This window comes from Ceratotherium simum, chromosome 7, assembly GCF_057802395.1.
Source record: "Ceratotherium simum simum isolate JZ-2026a chromosome 7, ASM5780239v1, whole genome shotgun sequence".
NCBI lineage: Eukaryota > Metazoa > Chordata > Mammalia > Perissodactyla > Rhinocerotidae > Ceratotherium > Ceratotherium simum.
The window spans coordinates 30,490,314-30,511,435 of record NC_141906.1 but is presented as its reverse complement, the minus strand read 5'-3'; the positions used below and the strand labels follow the sequence as shown (position 1 = coordinate 30,511,435).

The following is a 21,122-nucleotide window of genomic DNA, read 5'->3' as shown; positions in this document are numbered from 1 at the left end:
AATTTCAAGGCAGAGCATGAGGGGCGGGGTGGCAAGAGATGAGCTTACCAAAATGGGCAAAGCTTAGGAAGGGCTTAATTGTTGAGTACTTATGATGTGCCAGGCACTGTGCAAAGAATTGAGGATATAACAGTGGACAAGGCCAAAAAAATTCTGCTTATGGAGCTTATAGTCCAGTGGGAGAAGGGAATCATTAATGGAATAGTCACAAAATAAACATAAAATTACAAATTATGATAAATTATCAAAGAAAAAGCATGGAGGGCTATGACAACATGATAGGTGGATTTATTTTAGATTGGAGTATCAGGGAAGGTCTCTCTTTAAAAAATGACATGCGAATTGAGACCAGAATTCAGAGGAAAATGGTAATAATGGTTATTCCTAGGGAGGGGAAGTGGCTAGAAGGCAGGAGAGAGAGGGAGACTTACTTTTTACTTTATACTCTTTTGTATCTTTTAAAACGTGTTACATGTACATGTCTTATCTATTCAAAAAAGTAAATAAAATAAATTGAGACCTGACAGGCAAATGGGAGTTTATGAGGTGAAAAGATAGAGGATGAGTGTTCCAGGCAGAGGGAACAGCATGTGCAAAGGCCCTAATGTGGGACACAGCTAGGCACATTCAAGGAACAGAAAGGCTGTCAGTGTGGCTGAAGCAAAGCAAGAGGGGCACAGAGTGCACTAGAGAACAGAGCAGTGGGTCAAAACATACCATGCTGGACCTTGTTAAAGGTTTGGATTCCATGCTGAATGGATGGAATTCCCATCCATTCCCCATGGATGGGGAATTCCCACTTTCCCCATAAGTGGGGAAATCATATGTCTGATATGTTTTTAAAAAATCACTTTGGTTGTTGTGTGGATTGAAGTTCAAGCAGAGATTCAAGCAGTAGCCTTGGTTAAGCTGTTGGTGGTGGTCTCCCAGTATCCATATTCCCCTCTCTATTCCATCCTTTAGAGCTGACAAATTAATCCTTCTAAAATGCAACCCTAATCATGTTATTCTCTTTCATTAATTCAACCATTTATTCAATGCCCACACACAATTTTTTTTAAAGTACTTACTTACTATGTGCCAGGCACTGTACCGGGCACTATAGTGGCACCAGTGAATGAGACAAGGAAGGTCTTTGCCATATTTCAGAATGTCTGATGGTTTTCCACCACCCAAAGTTCATACTCCTTAGGTAAGCATTTAAGAACCTTGACTTTATAAGCTAGTTCCCACTACTTCATCTTCTCATTCTTCCACTTTCCAGGCCTTTAAAACCTTGCTCCTCAGCCACAGAGCTGCACTAGCCATTCTGTATAAACCAAGCAGTTTTCATGCCTCTGTGCTGTGGAGGGCTGTCCTCCTGCTGGGACTGCACGTCTCTGACTGGTGAAATCCTACACAGCCTCCTGGGCCAGCTAAAATGCCACCGTCTCTGTGAAACTCTTCTGCTGCCCTAAACATGGAAAGATCAAGCATTTACTTCATGGTTATAGCTCTCCCATGCCTCCATGATATAGTAAAATATTTTGTGTAAATAAAAAAGAAAACTCAGATGTCAATCACCATCTTTAAGTACACAGAAACTCAATCACCACCAGTGGTTTCAAACAGCAGAACCAAAAGTGATCTCTGAGATGATGACGCATCTTAGGTAAAAGTGCCACAGATGCTTGCCCTGGCCTGTCATCTACTGGAATTCCCTGGCAAGGAGGCATTTTCAAATTCAGTTTGGGGCAATTCCTATAATTAGAGCAGCTGGTTAATTAAGAAACTGGTTCAAACTACTGTTAAATTAACCATTTTCCCCCTTAAATGAAAGGTTTCGGTCAAATTACCAGTGGTTAAACTGCTTAATTAGCCAGTTGTTTTAATTATAAAATTTACAAGTTTGAAAGCCTCTGATTCCCAATAAGTTCAACTGATTATTTCCCCCTGCTCTGTGTCATTAAGCTGAGTTTCCTGCTGTCACATTAACATTGCAGCCTCCTGAGAGAAAAGGCAACTCTTTTCATTGAAGAAGACACAAAACCCCAGGGTTTCAAAAGGAGGCGTTGAAAATCTTTCAGTTAGCACAATTATAGGATGTAATCACATATTGACTTCTCCCACATCATGTCTCTTTTCTTTACACATGCCAGAGCCAACCGTCCTTCAGTGTCCTTGTTTAATAAACCAGGAACTAAACCCACCAATCCAGGATTGGGGTAAACAACTTCATTTTAATTACTTCTCCTTCAAAATTGGAACAAGCAATTTTAGCAGGGCTATTTAGGGGGGAAAAGAGGAAAAAACTGGGATAGGCCCAGCCAAGAATCTAATTATAGGATATTTTCTCCATTCAATAGACAGCAAATCCCTGAAGGGCAGATGCACCCCAGCACCTGGCAGATAGTACGTGCTCAATAAGTGTGTGTGTGTGTGTGTGTGTGTGTATACATATTTTTTTTTTTTCAAAGTTCTTGAGATATTTTACCAAGACAATCTGCAATGATTTGGCCCTGGCAGCTACCCATGTTTTTGAAAATCTCTTTTAAACTTCTTTCAGTTTTTCTAATTACACTGAATTACATGGACTTGAATGTAGCATGTTACTCTGACTCCACCTTTTCCCTCATGCTGAAATGAGAGGACTCTGAGTTCCCTTCATTTAACCTCTTTAGACCTCTTTATATATATTTACTTTTACCTCTCCATGCAAGTTTATAATTTTATTTATTTATTTATTTTTCCCCCCAAAGCCCCAGTAGATAGTTGTATGTCATAGCTGCACATCCTTCTAGTTGCTGTACGTGGGACGAGGCCTCAGCATGGCCGGAGAAGCGGTGCGTCGGTGCGCGCCCGGGATCAAACCCCGGGCCCCCAGCAGCGGAGCGCGCGCACTTAACCGCTAAGCCACTGGGCTGGCCCCACCATGCATGTTTAAATGAGTAAGCAAAAGATGGTCACTACAATCAGGCCCTTGGAGAGAGCAGCTGGGATGGCACTCAGGGCCCACAGAGAGTATGATGGGTGACCGTGGGAATGGGACACTGCTCCCTACTGTGCTTTTCTGAACATCATTATAATTCAATTTTGAAATTTCTGGCTTTGAAGATATCTCAAAGAACCCATGAAAAATGCCAACATAGCTATGTCCTTTTAAGTAGAATTATCTTGGCATGCTGATGTGGGGAATCAGAATTGGCCACCCCAAAATGTGCCTCTTTGGCTTGTTTATTTTTAAGGATACAAGACTGAAGGAAACTTTGACTTTCCCCTTAACTGCCTAAAAGAATTCAAGATAGAAGGCCTATCCCAGGACAGGCCATCACCATAGACAACTCTGCGTATTGGTAGACTGGGAGGATCCTTGCTAAGCCCATTTTTATTTCTTTTGGGTCACATTGTCTATAGATGGCCCAGCAAACATTTGTTTACCAAACATTTTCTTTCTTTCTTTTTTTTTTTTGTGAGGAAGACTGGCCCTGAGCTAACATCTATTGCCAATCCTCCTCCTTTTTTTCCCTTTTTCTCCCCAAAGCCCCAGTAGATAGTTGTATGTCGTAGTTGCACATCCTGCTAGTTGCTGTATGTGGGACGCTGCCTCAACATGGCCGGACAAGCAGTGCATCAGTGCGCGCCTGGGATCCAAACCTGGGCCGCCAGCAGCGGAGCGCGCGCACTTAACCACCAAGCCATGGGGCCGGCCCTGATCCCAGTTTTAAAAACAAATAAAACAAAAATTACCTCAGAATTAGGTAGCTATCAGATACTAGAAACCAACAGTATTAAAACAGCTTGGTACTGACATCAAATATACAGACAGATCAATGAAACAAAACAAAGTTAAAATAGTTTTGGATCTATATGGAAACTTAGTACGTGATAAAGGTAACATTCTCAAACCTATAGGGAAAAGATATATGTTTCAATAAATGTTGAAACAACTGACTATTCATTTGGGGGAAAAAACTGCACCCGTACCCACTTCTAATTGCAGATGGACTACATATTTAAAGGAAAAAAAATATCAGAAGATAACATGAAGAATTTTAAAAAATAATCTTGGAGTAGAGAAGATCTTTCTAAGTATAAAACGAAATCTAGAAATCAAAGATTAATAAATTTAGCTGTATAAAAATTTAAAACTTCTATTCAGCAAAAAACACAAAAACAAAGTTAAAGGATAGATGACTGGAAATAATACAAAGCACACATGACAGAAAAACATTAATTTCATCAATATATAAAAACTATATAAAAAGTTCTTACAAATCAAAAATGAAAAAGCAAACAACTCCATAGAAAAATGGGCAAAAAATACAAACAGGCAGTTCACAAGGAAAGAAATACAAATGGCCAATAAAAATATGAAAAGATAACAAATTTTCTCAAGAAATGCAAATTACAACAACCATATAATTTTTCACCAGCAAAAAATAAGGTACTTTATAAAACCCAGTTTGGCCCAGAAAATAGAAATGTAGATTTTTTTTTTTTTTTGGTGAGGAAGATCAGCCCTGAGCTAACATCCGTGCTAATCCCCCTCTTTTTGCTGAAGAAGACTGGCTCTGAGCTAACATCCATTGCCAATCCTCCTCCTTTTTGTCCCCAAAGCCCCAGTAGATAGCTGTGTGTCATAGCTGCACAGAAATGTAGATTAATACAACTTCTCTGAAGGGCAATCTGAAAATACTTACCAAAATGTTCAAGTCACAATTCATTGACTCAGCAGTTTCAATTCCAGGAATTTATCTTACAAATGTACGAGAACAAGTTTACTAAGACGTATAAAAATAGTTGCTGCAGCATTCTTTGAAATAGCAAAAATTAAAAACAACCTAAACGTCCAGTATTAAGATATAGTCATACACACACATAATATATATGTTCATATATGCATAAAACTTTCCTGAAAAATATACAAGAAATTGCTATCACTGCATACCACTGGGGAATAAGACTGGGAAACAGAAGAAAATTCAACTTTTCATCATACACCCTTTTGTACAGTTTAAATTTGCTTTTACCATTTGCATCCATGTGTATGCATTTAAAATTTTTAACAGTTGATAATTTTAATAAATTTTTTGAAAACTTTCCTCAGAATACATACCAGTTTAAAATGAACTTTGTCTCTGGTTGTAGGGTAAGGGATGAGACCAAGGCTAGGGAATAAAGGGGATTTGAACATAATCTTTTATGTATATATACATATATATATATGTATATAATATGTATATATATATCTACAAGGAAAAAAAACAATGAAAGTCTAAGAAAATGTTAATAATTGCCAAATCTGGGTTTATTTGACATAGCACCTTTTTTACTTTTCTGCATTTTTTAATCTCTTTCAAAATTAAAAGTGTAATTAAGAGAAAAATAACCATTAAAAAAAACCTTTCCTTGACCCCATATCCCTCTCCAGCTCCTGCCAATTCTCTCTCCTCTTATTCAAAGGCAAACTTCTGAAAAGCATTGTTTATAATAGCTTTCTCTAACTGCTGAACTCCCAATCTCTTGTCAACTCAGTTGATTTCCACAACCAACCCCACCCCACCACCACAGACGCTGCTCTCCCTAAGGTCACCAGTGACCTCTATGTTGCTAAAGCCAAGAAATATTGTTAAGTTCACATCTTTCGTGATCTCGCAGTAGCACGTAGTTGAAATGGTTGACCACTCTTTCCTTTTTGAAACACTCTCCTCTTGGCTGCCATGCAACTAAACCAACCCCATTTCACCCACCACTTTGGCCTCCCTTTTTCAAGCTCATTAGCTATCTCTTTCACCCTCCATCCAATTTTTTAATGTTGGAATTCCTCAGGGCCTGATCCATGGGATTCTTCTCTAGTTGTTCTCCTCATGTGGTCTCATTCATTCCCATGGCTTCAATTAAAATCGATAATATGATGACTTCCAAATTTACAGTTTCAACCCAGACCTATATTTTGAGTTCAAGATCAATGCATCCAGGGCCGGCCCCGTGGCTTAGCGGTTAAGTGCGTGCGCTCCGCTGCTGGCGGCCCAGGTTCGGATCCCGGGCGCGCACCGACGCACCGCTTCTCCGGCCATGCTGAGGCCACGTCCCACATACAGCAACTAGAAGGATGTGCAGCTATGACATACAACTATCTACTGGGGCTTTGGGGGAAAAAAATAAATAAATAAACATTTTAAAAAAAAAAGATCAATGCATCCAATGGGCTACTTAAACAGGCACTCCAACTCAACATGTTCAAAACCAGATTCAGAATCTTCCCCTATAAATTGTTCCACTTAAGGCAGTATATTCAAAATAATTATATAGATATTTATTTATTTATTGTAGTAGAAACATGTTCACCACAGATTAAGTAAAAAAAAAGCAGATTATAAAGCATTATATATCATTTTTTCCCATTACTGCAAGACAAAAAGATACATATACCTATATATACAGAGAGAGAGAGATATAAATGCCTAGAAAAAGACCTGGCAGGATATACATCAACACCACCCATCTGTCAGTAGCCATGCTGTGGCAGCAGCTCACATAGAAGGACTTACAACTACAACATACAACTATGTACTGGGGTTTTGGGGAGGAAAAAAAAAAAGAGAGAGGAAGATTGACAATAGATGTTAGCTCAGGGTGAATCTTTACTAGCAAAAAAAAAAAAAACGTTAAGCAAACTCTCTGGATGGTAGGCTTATAGATGATTTTTATTTTCTTCAGCTTCTTCATGTATATGCGTGTGTGTGTGTGTATTTTCCTTATTCTCTAAAACAGATGCTTTTCCTTTTTATGATTAGATATTCTTAGTATTTTTTTTAATCTCCTGATAGGATGCAATATGAAGTTCAGAGAAGCAGTTATGAAGTCTGCTTGCTAAAACTGTTTAACTTAAATCTAGTCAAGCTTTTAGGTCTAACTTCCAGTTTTTATGAAGGAGACAGAATAACATGTTATAGAACACCACGAGGAAATAATCAGACAAATCAAGGAGGAAGGACATGCTATAAGACAAATGGCTGGCCTAATCAAAAAGTCACTGTTGTAAAAATAAAATAGTGGCAGAACTGTTCTATATTAAAGGTGACAAAATAGCGAAATGCAAAGCGTGAAACTTCATTGGCTCTTGGTTATAAACAATACCCAAAAAATACATTTTGGGGACCATTGAGGAAATGCATAGAGTATTAGATGATATTGGGGCATCAGTATTAATTTTCTTGAATGAGATAATGGTATTGTGTGTGGTTCTTTAACAGAATGTAAAGAATGTCTTTATTTTTAGAAATTCACGCTGAATATTTAGGGGTGACGTTATCATGACATCTGATAGAGAAAGCTAACATGACAAAATGTTAACAACAGTTGAATCTAAGTGGTGGGTATAGAAGTGTTCTTTATATTATTCTTGGGGAAAAAATTATTTCTTACAACACCATAAGCCTCTAAATAGCAAGGACTGTATCATCTTAATTTTGTACCCCCAGCACCTAAAACACAGCCTGGTACAATAAATGCCTGTTGAGAAAATTAATAAATAAAAAGAAGCCCATATTTTGAGATACTGAGCGTTAGGCCTGGTAGAAATGGTAATTCTCTACACATTGCCACCATCTTCTGAAATAATTAACAGACGTTAAACCTCTTATATGCTGCCTGGCACATATTAGGCACTCAGTAAATGTTACTTTCCTTCCTTACTCCCATTCCTTTGCCTCTGATACTCTTTAGTCAAATGACAGACGTCATTAATATCCAACAGCTGCTTTGAAATTGGTCACATAATAGACAAACTAAAAATGGCAAGTAATTGGGATGAAACAGATTGAAATTCATTGAGTTAATCAGATTGAATGGACACTCATTTTGGATAAAATACTCTAAGAAAAGCCCGAGCATGGCAGGTGATGGACATGAAAGACAGCTCTGGAATAGGAGCAATAATAATAATTATAATAATAGCTAACTTTTTCGAGCACGTTATGTGTTTTATCTCATTGAATCTTCAAATAATTCACTGCAGTTTGCACTATAATTATCCCCATTATTTTCAGTGAGGAAACCAAGCTATGGAAAGGTAGTCCAAGGCCACAGAGGAAGTCCGTGGTAGAGTTGGAATCCACACTTCCTACAGAGCTCTTGCTCCTAACCAATGCTCCCACTGTTGTCGAATTCCATCTGAGGGCTAGGACTTGGTCCCAGCCACTCTTCTCAAAGATACGTTAGGTATCCTTCTAGACAAAATTATTAGAGTGTTAGAGGGTCACTTGAAGCAGTTAGACTACATCAGGAAATAACTGCTTACCTGCAGAACAGATGGGATTCTCTCCTGAAGTTCTGAACCTAAAAAGAGGGGAAAAGTATGTTGAATACATTAGATACCCACATTTTATTTGCACAGTTACCAAAACTTGTATGCCCCTCATTAAAGATATGTCAATGCTAGATATTTCCTTATTTCCTCCTTCCCTTCTTTCCATAAACATTTTTAAGTACCTACTATGTGCCAGACAATGTGCGAGGTCCTGAGGATGCAAAAATAAGTAAAATGTCTCTATCTATGGTCTAGTTGGAAGAGAGATGTGTAAACAAATGTGAGTCACAATAGAGTAATGATCCAGAACAAAAACACATACAAGACTTGAGGGAACACAAAGGATTGTGTGGGCATTTCCACCAGGGAGGTGAAACCATTAGAGCTGAGTTTTAAAAAATGAAGAACTGGGGCTGGCCCAGTGGAGGAATGGTTAAGTGTGCATGCTCAGCTTGCGGCCTGGGGGTTCGCAGGTTCGGATCCCAGGCGCGCACCGAGGCACCACTTGTCAAGCCATGCTGTGGCAGCGTCCCATATAAAGTAGAGGAAGATGGGCACGGATGTTAGCCCAGGGCCAATCTTCCTCAGCAAAAAAAGAGGAGGATTGGCATTGGATGTTAGCTCAGGGCTAATCTTCCTCACACACACACACACACACACACACACAAATGAAGAACTGTTCTTGATTATTTAGCCTTAAAGGAAAAGCATTCTAGGTAGAGGTGTGAAGGCGGTATATTTGGGGAAAAGCAGGCAGCTGGATGTGAGTGGCACTTAAGCAGCAGGGAAGGGGGCAGGGTAAAAGAGCTAATCGGGGGCCAGGTTATGAAGAATCCCGTATGCTGTGCTGAGGAGTTTGGTCTCTACTCTGTGTAGGCAGTGGGAAGCTGCTGGCAGAGTTTAAGCACAGCAGTGATATGATCAAGTTTAAGTCTTGCAAAGTTAACCCTGGCAGCAGGTGAGCAATGAATGGGAAAAGGTGAGACTGAGGCAAGAGAACCAGTGAAGTGGTTCTTGAATAGCCTTGCATTATTAGAACATGCCCAGGGAGGATGGAGAGGAAGGGACAGCAAAGAGAGCCAGACTGGATACAAAAGCCAAAGAACCTGGAGGAGAATAATAATCAGACTGGATACAAAAGCCAAAGAACATGGAGGAGAATAATAATCAGACTGGATACAAAAGCCAAAGAACATGGAGGAGAATAATATGGCTCTGTTTGGCTGAGTAGGTAATCAGAGTATTTTAGTTCAGCATCCTGAGAAGCTGTGAAACTAAATTGTGGAACAAGCCGGAGACAAGCAGATCTGTGATTAAATGCTGACTCCACCATTTCCATACTGCGACCTTAGGCAAGTTGTTTTATATCTCTGTAACTCGGCTAACTCATCTTTAAAATGCAGATAATAACAGTATAACCTCATGGGACTGAAAATCTATCCTAAACTCTCTGAGCCAGTTCCCTCTTCTATAAAATGACGATATTTATATTTGTCCTTTGGTGTTTTTGTGAGGATTAGAGAGAACATGTAAAATGCCTAGCATGGTGCCATAGGAGGTGCTTAATGAATAGCTGACCAATTAATGATGGAAAAATAGATTAAGATGGAAAGTGAATAAGAGGAGAAAGGCTTCAATAAATGTAAAGGATTAAAGAAATCATCCAGGCCCGTGAGGGCCATGTGGTCCAGGAAGATATACAATTCAATGTTTTATATCATGTGGCTGCCACACATAAGACACTCAGTGAATATCTGCTGAATAGAGAAATAAATAAACTACCAAATGCCGTTCATTACCATCTAGAGGAAAACAATGGGAGGTAGCAGACTGTATACGCAGAAGTGAAAAAAAAACTTGGGTTTGAATCTTAACTCCAACTCACATTATCTGTGTCATCTTAGAGCAATCAATTAACCTCTCAGGACCTCAGTTATTTATGTATAAAATTGAGATAATATCACCTGTTTCACCAGGTCACTATGAAGATATATTCATTCATTAAACAAATATTTATTAAATGCCTACTATGTGCCAGACACCATTCTAGGCCTTAGCAATAGAGCAATAAACAAAATTAACAAAGTCCTTATCCACATGATGCTTATATTCTAGTGGGTGGGGCAGGGAAGACAGACAACTTAAATATATATATATACATAATGTGTCAGATCGTGATACTTGCTATGAAGAAAAATTAAGGTAAGGTTAGAGATTGATGGAGGGGAGCTATTTTACATAGGGTAGTCAAGGAAGGCCTTTCTGATGAGATGACATTTGGGCATAATAAACCTGAATAAAGTAAGAGGGCAAGCCATATGGATGTCGGAGGGAAGAATGTGCAAAGATCCTGGGGTGGTAGAGCGCTTAGATCATCAAGGAATAGAAAGGGAGCCAGTGTGGCTAAAGCTGAGTAAGTAGCAGTATACAACGAGGGAGCAGATTATGTAAAGCCTTGTAGGCCATGGTAAGGACTGTAGATTTTATTTTGAGTGAGATAGGATACCACTGGAGAGTTCTGAGAGAGGAGTGATGTGAGCTAACTTGATTTTAAAAGAATCACTCTGGTTTTACTGTGAAGGATAGAAGACAAAAGTAAAAGCAGGGAGACCAGTTAGGAGACAGGATAAAGGTAGTAAAGAAGAGAAGTTGAGAAGCTGATCCCCAGTAGTTTAGCAAAACAGAAAGCATGAGACCTAAACCTGGAGGTGAGAAATGGTTTGATTATGTACATATTTCAAAAGTAGAGCTGACAGGACTTGTTAATGAAATGGACGTAGAGTGAGAGAAATAACAGTGTCAAGCATGACTCCAAGGATTTTGGCCTGAGCAACTAGATGAATGGAGTTGTCATTGACTGTGAATGGGGAAGGAGCAAGATGGCAGGGGAGTTAATGCTTGAGAGCCTTAGTAGACATGCAGGTGGAGATGATGAAAGAAAAATGCTGTGTGAACTACCAAGCAGAATGCAAATATTAGCTCTATTTAATTGTTGTTATTAATATCCTTACCTTAAGAGAGAAAAGGCTTGCTTAAAAACAGTATTGTTCCTCAGACACAGCACCTATAGCAAAACAGCCATGTTAAAACAATCTTAAGCATTCACAGACCTCCAAGTACCTCTTCACAAAGAGGCTAGAAACCCACAGTACGCAAACTAAAAAAAGACCCCAAAGCTCTTGTCTAGCAAAGAAGCTGTCCTACAGTGAATACCAAACATGCAGGCAAACAAAGGTCATCTTCTTTCTTACTCTACCCACTACAGAAAACGCTCAAAAAACACAGAAGCCTCCCTTCCATGCTGCTGCTTTTCTTTTTTTCCTTATTCCTCTTTCCAATTTGTTCTATTTTTCCTTTTTCTTTTGAGAAAGATCAGCCCTGAGCTAACATCCATGCCAATCCTCCTCTTTTTGCTGAGGGAGACCGGCCCTGAGCTAACATCTATTACCAATCCTCCTCCTTTTTTTTCCCCCTTTTCTCCCCAAAGCCCCAGCAGATAGTTGTACGTCATAGTTACACATCCCTCTAGTTGCTGTACGTGGGACGCCACCTCAGCAAGGCCAGAGAAGCGGTGCGTCGGTGCGCGCCTGGGATCCGAACCTGGGCCGCCAGTAGCGGAGCGCACACACTTAACCGTTAAGCCACGGGGCCTGCCCCTATTTTTTCTAATATCAATCAACAACTATTATGCATCTGCCAAGCACAGGCACCATGTGAGAGACTTTCTTAATTCTTCCCTAATTCTCAAAATGCTGCAAGGCAATTTTACAGGTGAGGCCACTGAGGGCCCACAGAAGTTATATTCTAAGAAAGTATAGCTAATAAGTGGCTAAGAGGACTATTTTACTCCAAAGGCAATGCCTCTATTACAGCACACTGTCTCTCTCAATAATAATAACAATGATACCAACATCAACAAAACGATGATAATGAGAGGAGGTAGTTGCAGTGGCAGCTTCCCTCCCTAAGCGTCCCCCCAACCCAGTTATTTCAATCTTACTTTGCCCTGCTGGCACCCACTCAAAAGATCAGCTGTGTAGCTTTACTGAGGGAGTGTTTAACATAGAGGAGGTCTTTTTATAAAGCAACTGGATAATAAATACTAAATGTCCTTAAGGTCCCATAACATAAAGAGAAAATCCTGTCCACTACGGGTAACAATTTCAATTCCTGCAACATGCATGTGTTAAAAGCCTATTATGCAAAAACAAAGAGAAGTCTGAGAAACTGTCACAGACAAGAGGAGCCTAAAGAGACACAACGACTAAATATAATTTAATATCCTGGATGGGATCCTAGAACAGGAAAAGGACATTATATTTAAAAAAATGAAAGAAATATGAATAAAGTATGGACTTTAATTACAATAATATATCAATATTGGTTCATTAATTATGAAAAATGTACCATACTAATGTAAGATAATAAGAGGGAAAACTGGATGTGGTTATATGGGAATTCTCTGTACTATCCTTGCAACTCTTTTGTAATTCTAAAACTATTCTAAAATAAAGTATATTTTTAAAAAACCTTTTATGTGCCAACTACTGTGCTGAATATTAAAGGGAATATAAAAGCAAAATGTGACAGCATGGATAAACTTTGAAAACATTATGCTAAGTAAGAGAAGCCAGTCAGAAAGGGACAAACATCGTATGACTCCATTTATATGAAATACTCAGAATAGACAAATCTATAGAGAAAGAAAGTAGATTAGTGGTTGCCTATGGCTGGAGGGTCTGGATGACAGCTAAGGGATATGGGATTTCTTTTTGGGGTGATGAAAATGTTCTAAAATTGATTGTAGTGATGGTTGCACAACTCTGAATATATTAAAAGCCATTGAATAGTACACTTTAAATGGGTGAATTGTATGGTATAAGAATAAAGCTGTTAAAAATCTCAATAAAGCTGTTAAAAAATGTAAGCACAATCCCTGTCCTATAGGAGTTCGAATGGCTGGAGATACGAACATATATTTGTATTAAACAGCTAAGCAATACTGCAAGAATTATGAGATTAAGTCAAAATAGGTGGTACTAACAACAAACACCTCTGGCAGAAAAGCCAGGTGGAGACGGCCAGGAGAAGGTCTTAGCTTTTAGGGTGTTACAGACATTGCTGAGAATCTGCTCAAAGTCATGAACCTTCTCCACAGACAAATACATATAGGCCTGGATATACAAAAGCTTGCATACTACTTCAAGAGACTCATTGAAACTCTTAACATCACCCATAGACCACTATGCTAAACCAAGAGATCCTCAGGGGCAAGGATCATGTCATCTTCCTCTCAGGCACATTGTAGACATTCAATCAAGGTTTGTTCTGGTGAATAAATAAATGATTAGAAAGAAGAAAATGAGTGATAATCATTGCTACCATTTATTACCACCCACATCTGTTTTGCTGAGTACCTACCATGTGTCTAAACCGTAAATGCCCTTACAGGATAAGTATTATTATCCCATTTTACAGTTGAGGAAACTGAGATTAAGTAATTTACCCAAAGTCAAACAGCTACTATCAGAACTAGCATAAGATCTTAGGTTTCTCTGACTCTAAAGCCTATAATTTTCCCACTGTTCTACACTCTCTCTCACATAAACGAATATGTTAGTGCTTAGGAAATCAGGGGGGGAAATGATCAAATTTAGGAAAAGTCTCCCAGAGAATGTGAGGTCATGAAGATTGGGAAGGATATGAATAGACAGAAGGAAGGGCAAAGTGCATAGACGAGTCTAAAAATCACAATTAAATCAGATACTAAAAGACTTTGTAAAGTATGTGTGCAATATGCTTAACCTAATACTGGCCAGCATAAAAGACAGAACAGGCAACTGGGAGCCCCAGTAGACAGGAGCTCCGGCCAGCTCCCCCCACCACTGCCACCATACCTTGCCTGGTAATTCCTCTCTCTGGAGTTAGAGCAGATGACTCTAAGGTCCCTCTAGGTCTAAGTTCTATCAACCATGACAAAAAGAATAGAAATCAGGGTGAACAGAACATATTCTTAAAAGAGTCACTTCATTCAGAAGAGGTATGGATGCGAAGAAAGATCTAGATGAGACTGATTTTTCCTCACTTTAATTCTTCAGATTTCTGAGTCTCTACAATAGCTAAGGATTTAATTATCTAAAAGTGACGCTTAAGGGTTGACAACTTTCTGGAAGACATTCAAATTGTGGTGTGAACGCTCTCTTTCAGCTCTGGGAAATGTGCTTCCTCTCCCCTGCAACACTTGGCATTATTTATCAGGACAAAAGCAATCTATTTTGAGACTGAATCCACGAATCCCCCCTCCCCACAGTCAGCAAATGAAGAGCAGCTCCAGCTCTGGAGCAAATGAAAGAGGAGGGCGGTGATGCTACTGAATGAATGAATGAGGACACAGCTGCCACAGTGGGTTATAAAAATACTTGTCCCATGAGCTCGGGAGCCAGGAACCAGGAAAGGACTGCATAGAGACCTAAGAACTGAAGTCACAGGGCAAAATCTATAGTGTGTGAGGAGCTTCAGACACCAAAGCCCTGGGGTGAGTGGTGACAGCAGTGGGTCACGGGCCCATGAGGCAAGCAACTGAGAGCTGTTTTATGAATATTAACAGAATATACGTGTATATTAACAACTATTATTTAAAATAGCATTGTTACTATCACTGAGTACATCCTTTGTGCTAAGCACTGTACGTGTACTATTTCAATTAATCTTTACACCAATCCTCTGATCGAGGCATTATTGAGATAATTGCCTCTATTTTATAGAGGAAAAAACAGAAGCTTAGGTAAATTGCCCAAAGTTAAAGGTTTGGTAAGAGATGCCAAGAATTCAAAGCCAAGTCTGACTGAATCCAAAGCTCATATTTTCTATTCTGCCACTCTGCCTCTCAAAAGAGTAATACCAATTTATATTAGTGAAACTCGTATGCTAATAATAATAGCCTCAATAATCCTACCATTTGTTGAGCACCTGCTATATGCCAAACAATTCCTTTAATTCTCACAACCATTCTGTGAGGTAGATATTTCTACCCCCATTTACTGTGAGGAAACCAACACACAGAAAGGTGAATTAATATGCCCAATGCACAGAGCTAGTAAGTGGTGTTCTAGCTGACCTCTTCCTAAGTTTTTTCAAAATTGCTTTTATTTGTACTTTTCCTTTCGCCATTCTCTTCTGAATATGTTGACTATCAAAGTCTGCCTTTGTGCTGAGGCTTTACGGCACTCAGGAGCACAGGTTATAGATTCACACACACCTAGGTTTGAATATCAGCACTTCCATTTTACTAGCTGTATGATCTTTGGCAAACCACTGAAGAAATACTTGTCCGTACATACCATATGATTTCATTTATACGAAATGATCAGAACAGACAAATCCATAGAGACAGAAAGTAGCTTACTGGTTACCGGGGATAAGCAGAGTGGGGAATGAGGAGTGACTGCTTATCGGGTACAGGGTTTCTTTTGGGAGTGATGAAAATGTTCTGGAATTAGATAGTGGTGATGGCTGAACAACTTTGTGAGTATACTAAAAACCACTGCATTGTCCACTTTAAAAGGGTGAATGTTATGGTATATGAATTATATCTCAATTTTTTAAAAAAGAAAGAAATATCTGGCCTCATATCATAACTGCTGGGTGGCACTTGTAGGCCACAGCTGAGCTCTGTTAAGCCCAATTCCCTCACTTCCTCCAGGACTAAATTCAGTTTTAAAATACCTGTGGTCACCTGAAATGTAAGTCCAATCCCCTGCCATCTCCCCAGTTGTCATCCCCATACTTCTCTGTAAACTCTCTCTTGATCCAAGCCCCACTGCTTCTCTCCCTCCCAATTTTTTTTTTCAATTTTATTTATTTATTTATTTTTTTCCCCCAAAGCCCCAGTAGACAGTTGTATATCATAGCTGCACAGCCTTCTAGCTGCTGTATGTGGGACGTGGCCCCAGCATGGCCGGAGAAGCGGTGCGTCGGTGCGCGCCCGGGATCCCAACCCGGGCCGCCAGCAGCGGAGCCCGCGCACCCAACCGCTAAGCCACGGGGCCGGCCCCTCTCCCTCCCAATTTCTTCTGGTTCCTGTGGAACCCCAAGTGTGTCTCATTTCAGGGCCTTTGCACATGCTCTCCCTGTCTAAATTCTATCATTCTTTAAGTCTTAGTCATGTAACATCCTCAAGAAACCTTTCCTGACTGCTCTTAGTCCTGTAAGTCCTGACTGACTTACTTGGATCCTACTTTATACACTCATATAGCACCCAGAATCTTTCTTTTGTGGTGTTTATCACAATTAGTTAAGTAGTTATATGTTTAATTAGTCTGTCTCTTTTGCGAGGAATATAAGCTCCAAGAAGATAGGCAAGTGCTACATCCCAGCATCTAGCATACTCTCTGGCACATAGCAGGAGTTCAATAAATATTTGTTGACTGCATTAATAAATCCCCAAATCTCAATTCCTTATCTCTAAAGAGGTTATAAATTGGTAGCAGTGACAATAATGGTGGTGATTGTTCAGCTCCTCATTTATTAAACAATATGTACCTTAGAGTGCAACAGGCACTGAAGATAAAACCATGACCAAAATAGAAAAATGTCCCTCTCCTCCAGAACTTACAGTCTAGTAGTGACCAGGAAATAGCCAACTTCTTGACCATCTTCCTGGGCTTTTGGACCCCCTGCCCTTCTAGGCACTCTGAAATTGTCTCCTCCAAATTTCATATCTTCTTATGTCCTCCTAATTCATGCCTGTCGCCTTGTCATTTGCTTCAATCCTTACTGCTATTTGTTCACATGAACTCTGCTGTCTTCAACATTTTCACAAGATCAGTCCCCAAGGTTGCTCCTTCTGGGCTGTTAAGACTCAACCTGGTATACCTATTGTGATCACCACCCTTCCCCTAACCATATCCTTGTGATTCAGGGAGTATGGTAATCCCTGAGAAAAGAGTAGTAAAGCCAGGGTGAGTGACATCCAGACCTGAGCTTGACACTCCAGGGCCATCCATTTTCTGTGCAAAGTAACTCAGCAGGTAAGTCACTACCCATTCCCTGGTGCATTCTGACTTCCACAGACATCATCCTGCCATCTTGATCAATCAATATGTTTTCTGGGGTCTGATGAATATCATCATTAGTGTCTTAACGGGATCCACCCTGCTCTACTACTTCTGTCGACCCAAAGAGGTATGTGATTCTATTTTTAGAGCTCTAGTTTTATTCCAGTAAAGCTGGCCTTCTCACTCATCTAAAATTTGAGATGATTATAAGCTAAAAACTTCTTAGGGTCCCAAGCAAAGAGCACTGAGCTAAGAGTTTGCAGTTTTAGTTCCTCTACCATGCTCTACCATGTACTTACCATGTAAGGTCAACATCTGTTCATTCAATTATTCATTCAATATTTATCAGGTACCTACTTTAAGCCAACTACACTGTAGGCTGGGTACATACAGACATGAAGAAAATACAGTTGCCTACCCTCAAATCTTTCTAGTGAGGAAAGTAGATGAGCAAATTATTTATTACATTGCAATATGAGATCAGTATAATGGGCTGTATAGGTCACAAAGAAGGATTGACAACTGGGAAGATCAAGGAAGGTTTTCATTCCTCATTTCACAGATGAGGAAAGCCAAGATTATTACCAAATTAGAGAGATGTGAAATACTCAGAAAACAAAAGGTAGTGGGGTCTTAGGAGGGGTAGAAAATCTAGGCTCTGGTCTCAGTACCACCACTTTAGAGGCTGTTGACCTACAAGCAAGGGATTCATTCAGGTATTCAGTAGAACATTTGAGAACCTATTATGTACCAGACACTGTGCCAGTAGCTTCTGTTTCCTCATCTGTTGTGCCTGCCAGGATTATCCCATAATATTGTGAAGATCAAATGAAATTACGCAAATGAATGCAGTTTATTAACTGTAGAATAATATCAATATTGCTACTTGTATAGTCTTTCATACCTTATAAAGTACTCTTATTTACATTATCTTCTATAATCTTTAGAACAATTCCATATGGTGGGCATCACCACCTGCATTTTACAGATATGAAACTGAAGCACAGAGAGGTCAAATAACCCACTATAGGTCATATAGCTAGCAAGAGATAAAACCCAGTTCTGATGCAAATCCCATGGGTTTTACCTATAAACATTAAATATTAACTGACACTTCTAGACAGGCTGACACGAGGATGGTCACAAGACCGCATATGATTAGGTGCCAAAAGATAATACTAGCTAAGAGTTCAGAAAATAAACACGCACTTTAGCCGGAGTGGTCAGAAAGGTTTTATGGAAAAGATGAGAACTGAGCTGGATCTTGAAGGATGGAGCATTTGGATAGGTGGTGAGAAGGATGAGGGCACTCCTAGTGAGAAGTCTCCACAAGATCAAACATCAGGAATTCAGCATTTGACAAATGAAGAAGAGACTGGCCAAAGCAGTAGGGCAGACTGGAAGAGTAAAGTCAGTAATACGGGAGTCTGGAAGGCAACAGTGCCATCAGACTTGGAGAGCCCTCTATGCCCTTGTATTTTTAGGTGACAGACTAATGACAGACTTCCATGGGCTCTCCTGGAGTACAGAATGATTGAAAACAGTATTCCTTGAAAAATGATCCCTCCCTTTCAGCATTCCTCAGAATCAGGGCAAACAGAGCAGAAGCGTGGAGTCATTCACCAATCTGACCATCTTTAACAATGAAATTTTGAAACTTTAATTTTTCTTTTCCTATTATCCTTTCACCAGATCTGGCCAAATTCTCACAATTTGGCTAAGATGAACAACAGTGAGTTATTTCATAAAGGGTGAAGTGAGGTTTGGGCCCTTAAGGAAGCAAACCTAGAGACATTCAGGGACTGCCCCAAGGTAAATACTAGTAGATCCATGAGCAGCAATGATCATGCTGATCCATGTATCGGGGAAGATACAGTCTCTACAATTAATGCCTAAAATAAAATTTTAACATAAATTGCTAAAAATAAGTCATTATTCTAAGCAGCATGGTACAACTGGAAGAGCACAACTGAAATCTGTTAAGAGGCCAAGGAAGGCCAAAGAATGCATTTATGGTGGTTCAGACGGTGTCATTATGGTCACTTAAGGTTTTGTAAGTAAAAACGTAGTTTATTACTACCCTTCCCTTATCGTCAAGTAGCCTCCCATCCCAATCAGTTCAAGTCAAAATGGCATTCTTGGAAAAAATTCTGGAAGTTGATGACAACGCAAAAATAAAATGACCTGCTCAAGGTCACACAGATTATCTGGACCCATCCTGGTGCCGTGATTCCCGTTGTGGCGCTCTTCTTTTTCCGGGCCAAAGGGCGGCGAGGGCAGCGAGCGGAGGGGGCGTGGCGCGCGGGTGAGCGCGGCCGAGACTGCCCCGGGCGGAGAGGAGGGAGCGCAACCCTCTGACTACCAGGCGCCGCACGTGCTGCCGGGAAGAGCCTTGTTCTCGCCAGTGTCTCATACCCGGATGTCTGCAGAGGCGGTGATAGCCGCGCCACCAGCTCCCGGCTCTGCACTCCCACCACCTCCCCCGCGCCCAGCGTGCGTGGAACCTACGTTACCTTTTCCAGAGCTCCGATCATCCTTTCGCTGTAGCCTGTAATTGTGCAAGCTGAAGACTGGCCCAAGCGGCCGCGATCCCTGGGCGTCTGAAAACACTGACGGAACGGCCTCGATCGCGTTCAGTAACAATATCCGACCGAGACTCACTCAGCTCCCGCAGTATCTTGGTTCCGGCAGCTTCTGAGACTCTTTCTAGAAATCCCCTCAGACTCCGCCCTCACTACAGCTCTAGTATCACCTTCACTGCTATTTCTCCAGGCAGAATTAATTGTCATCTCTGTGTTGTCCTAATACTTTGCACACAATTCTGCTATTTCATCTACCCTACTATGTATTAATTATCAGCTCTTTCCCATATTTAACAGTGAATTCCTCAAGGACTGAGATCCTGTCTGATTAATTCCTTCCAACATCTAGCACAGGACGTGGAGATCTGACTTCTAACCTTGATTTAAAAGCTGAATGATCCTAAGTGAGCCTTTCTGACATTCAACTGCCTCATAAAAATTGATAACTACCTTCTATTGCGTGATCACTATGTGCAATGCATTATGCTCAGAGCATCACTTAATTTATTCCTCGTAACAAGCCTGTTAGTGAAATATTTTTGCTCGATTTTACTTATAAGGATATTGCAAGAGGTTAAGAGAGTTGTCCCAGGCCAACCGACTGAGGCAGAGCTGAGTTTCAAACTCAGTCTCTTTATGCAAAGTGTTTTCCTGCTGACACACCCCTTCTCACATGAGACAATAATGTCACTGCACACATTCATTTACTTATTTTACACACATCAACCATTTACTTAGCATGACTTTGTGCCAGTCCTTTGATTGAACCGTAGGAACACAGAGATGGATATTACATGGTCTCTGCCCTTAAGTGGCTCATAGAGAATTGCATCAAACTAAAAGCCTTCTGTGCAGCAAAGGAAACAATCAACAGAGCGAAGAGACAACCTACAGAATGGGAGAAAATATTTGCAAATCATACATCTGATCAAGGGTTAATATCCAAAATATATAAGGAACTCAACTCAATAGCAAGAAAACAAATAACCTGATTTAAAAATGGGCAAAGGACCTGAATAGACATTTCTCAAAAGAAGACATACAAATGGCCAACAGATATATGAAAAGATGCTCAACATCATTACTCATCAGGGAAATGCAAAACAAAACCACAGTGAGATATCACCACACACCTGTTAGAATGGCTATTATCAAAAAGACAAAAGATAACAAATGTTGGAGAAGATGTAGAGA

At 40.1% G+C, this 21,122-nt stretch overlaps 1 protein-coding gene across 1 annotated transcript in view; it reads right to left on the bottom strand.

Annotated features, from left to right (window-relative positions):
• MRPL48 (mitochondrial ribosomal protein L48) overlaps positions 1–20,021 on the bottom strand; it is a 55,323-nt gene extending 35,302 nt beyond the window's left edge. Inside the window, exons 1-3 of the mRNA XM_004433979.3 lie at positions 19,860–20,021; positions 11,302–11,354; positions 8,282–8,319 (exon numbers count right to left, since the gene is read on the bottom strand). Of these exons, the coding sequence (XP_004434036.1) occupies positions 8,282–8,319; positions 11,302–11,354; positions 19,860–19,880 (112 nt within the window). The 5' untranslated portion in view covers positions 19,881–20,021. The remainder of the gene's footprint in view (positions 1–8,281; positions 8,320–11,301; positions 11,355–19,859) is intronic.
• Positions 20,022–21,122: the final 1,101 nt, after the last annotated feature.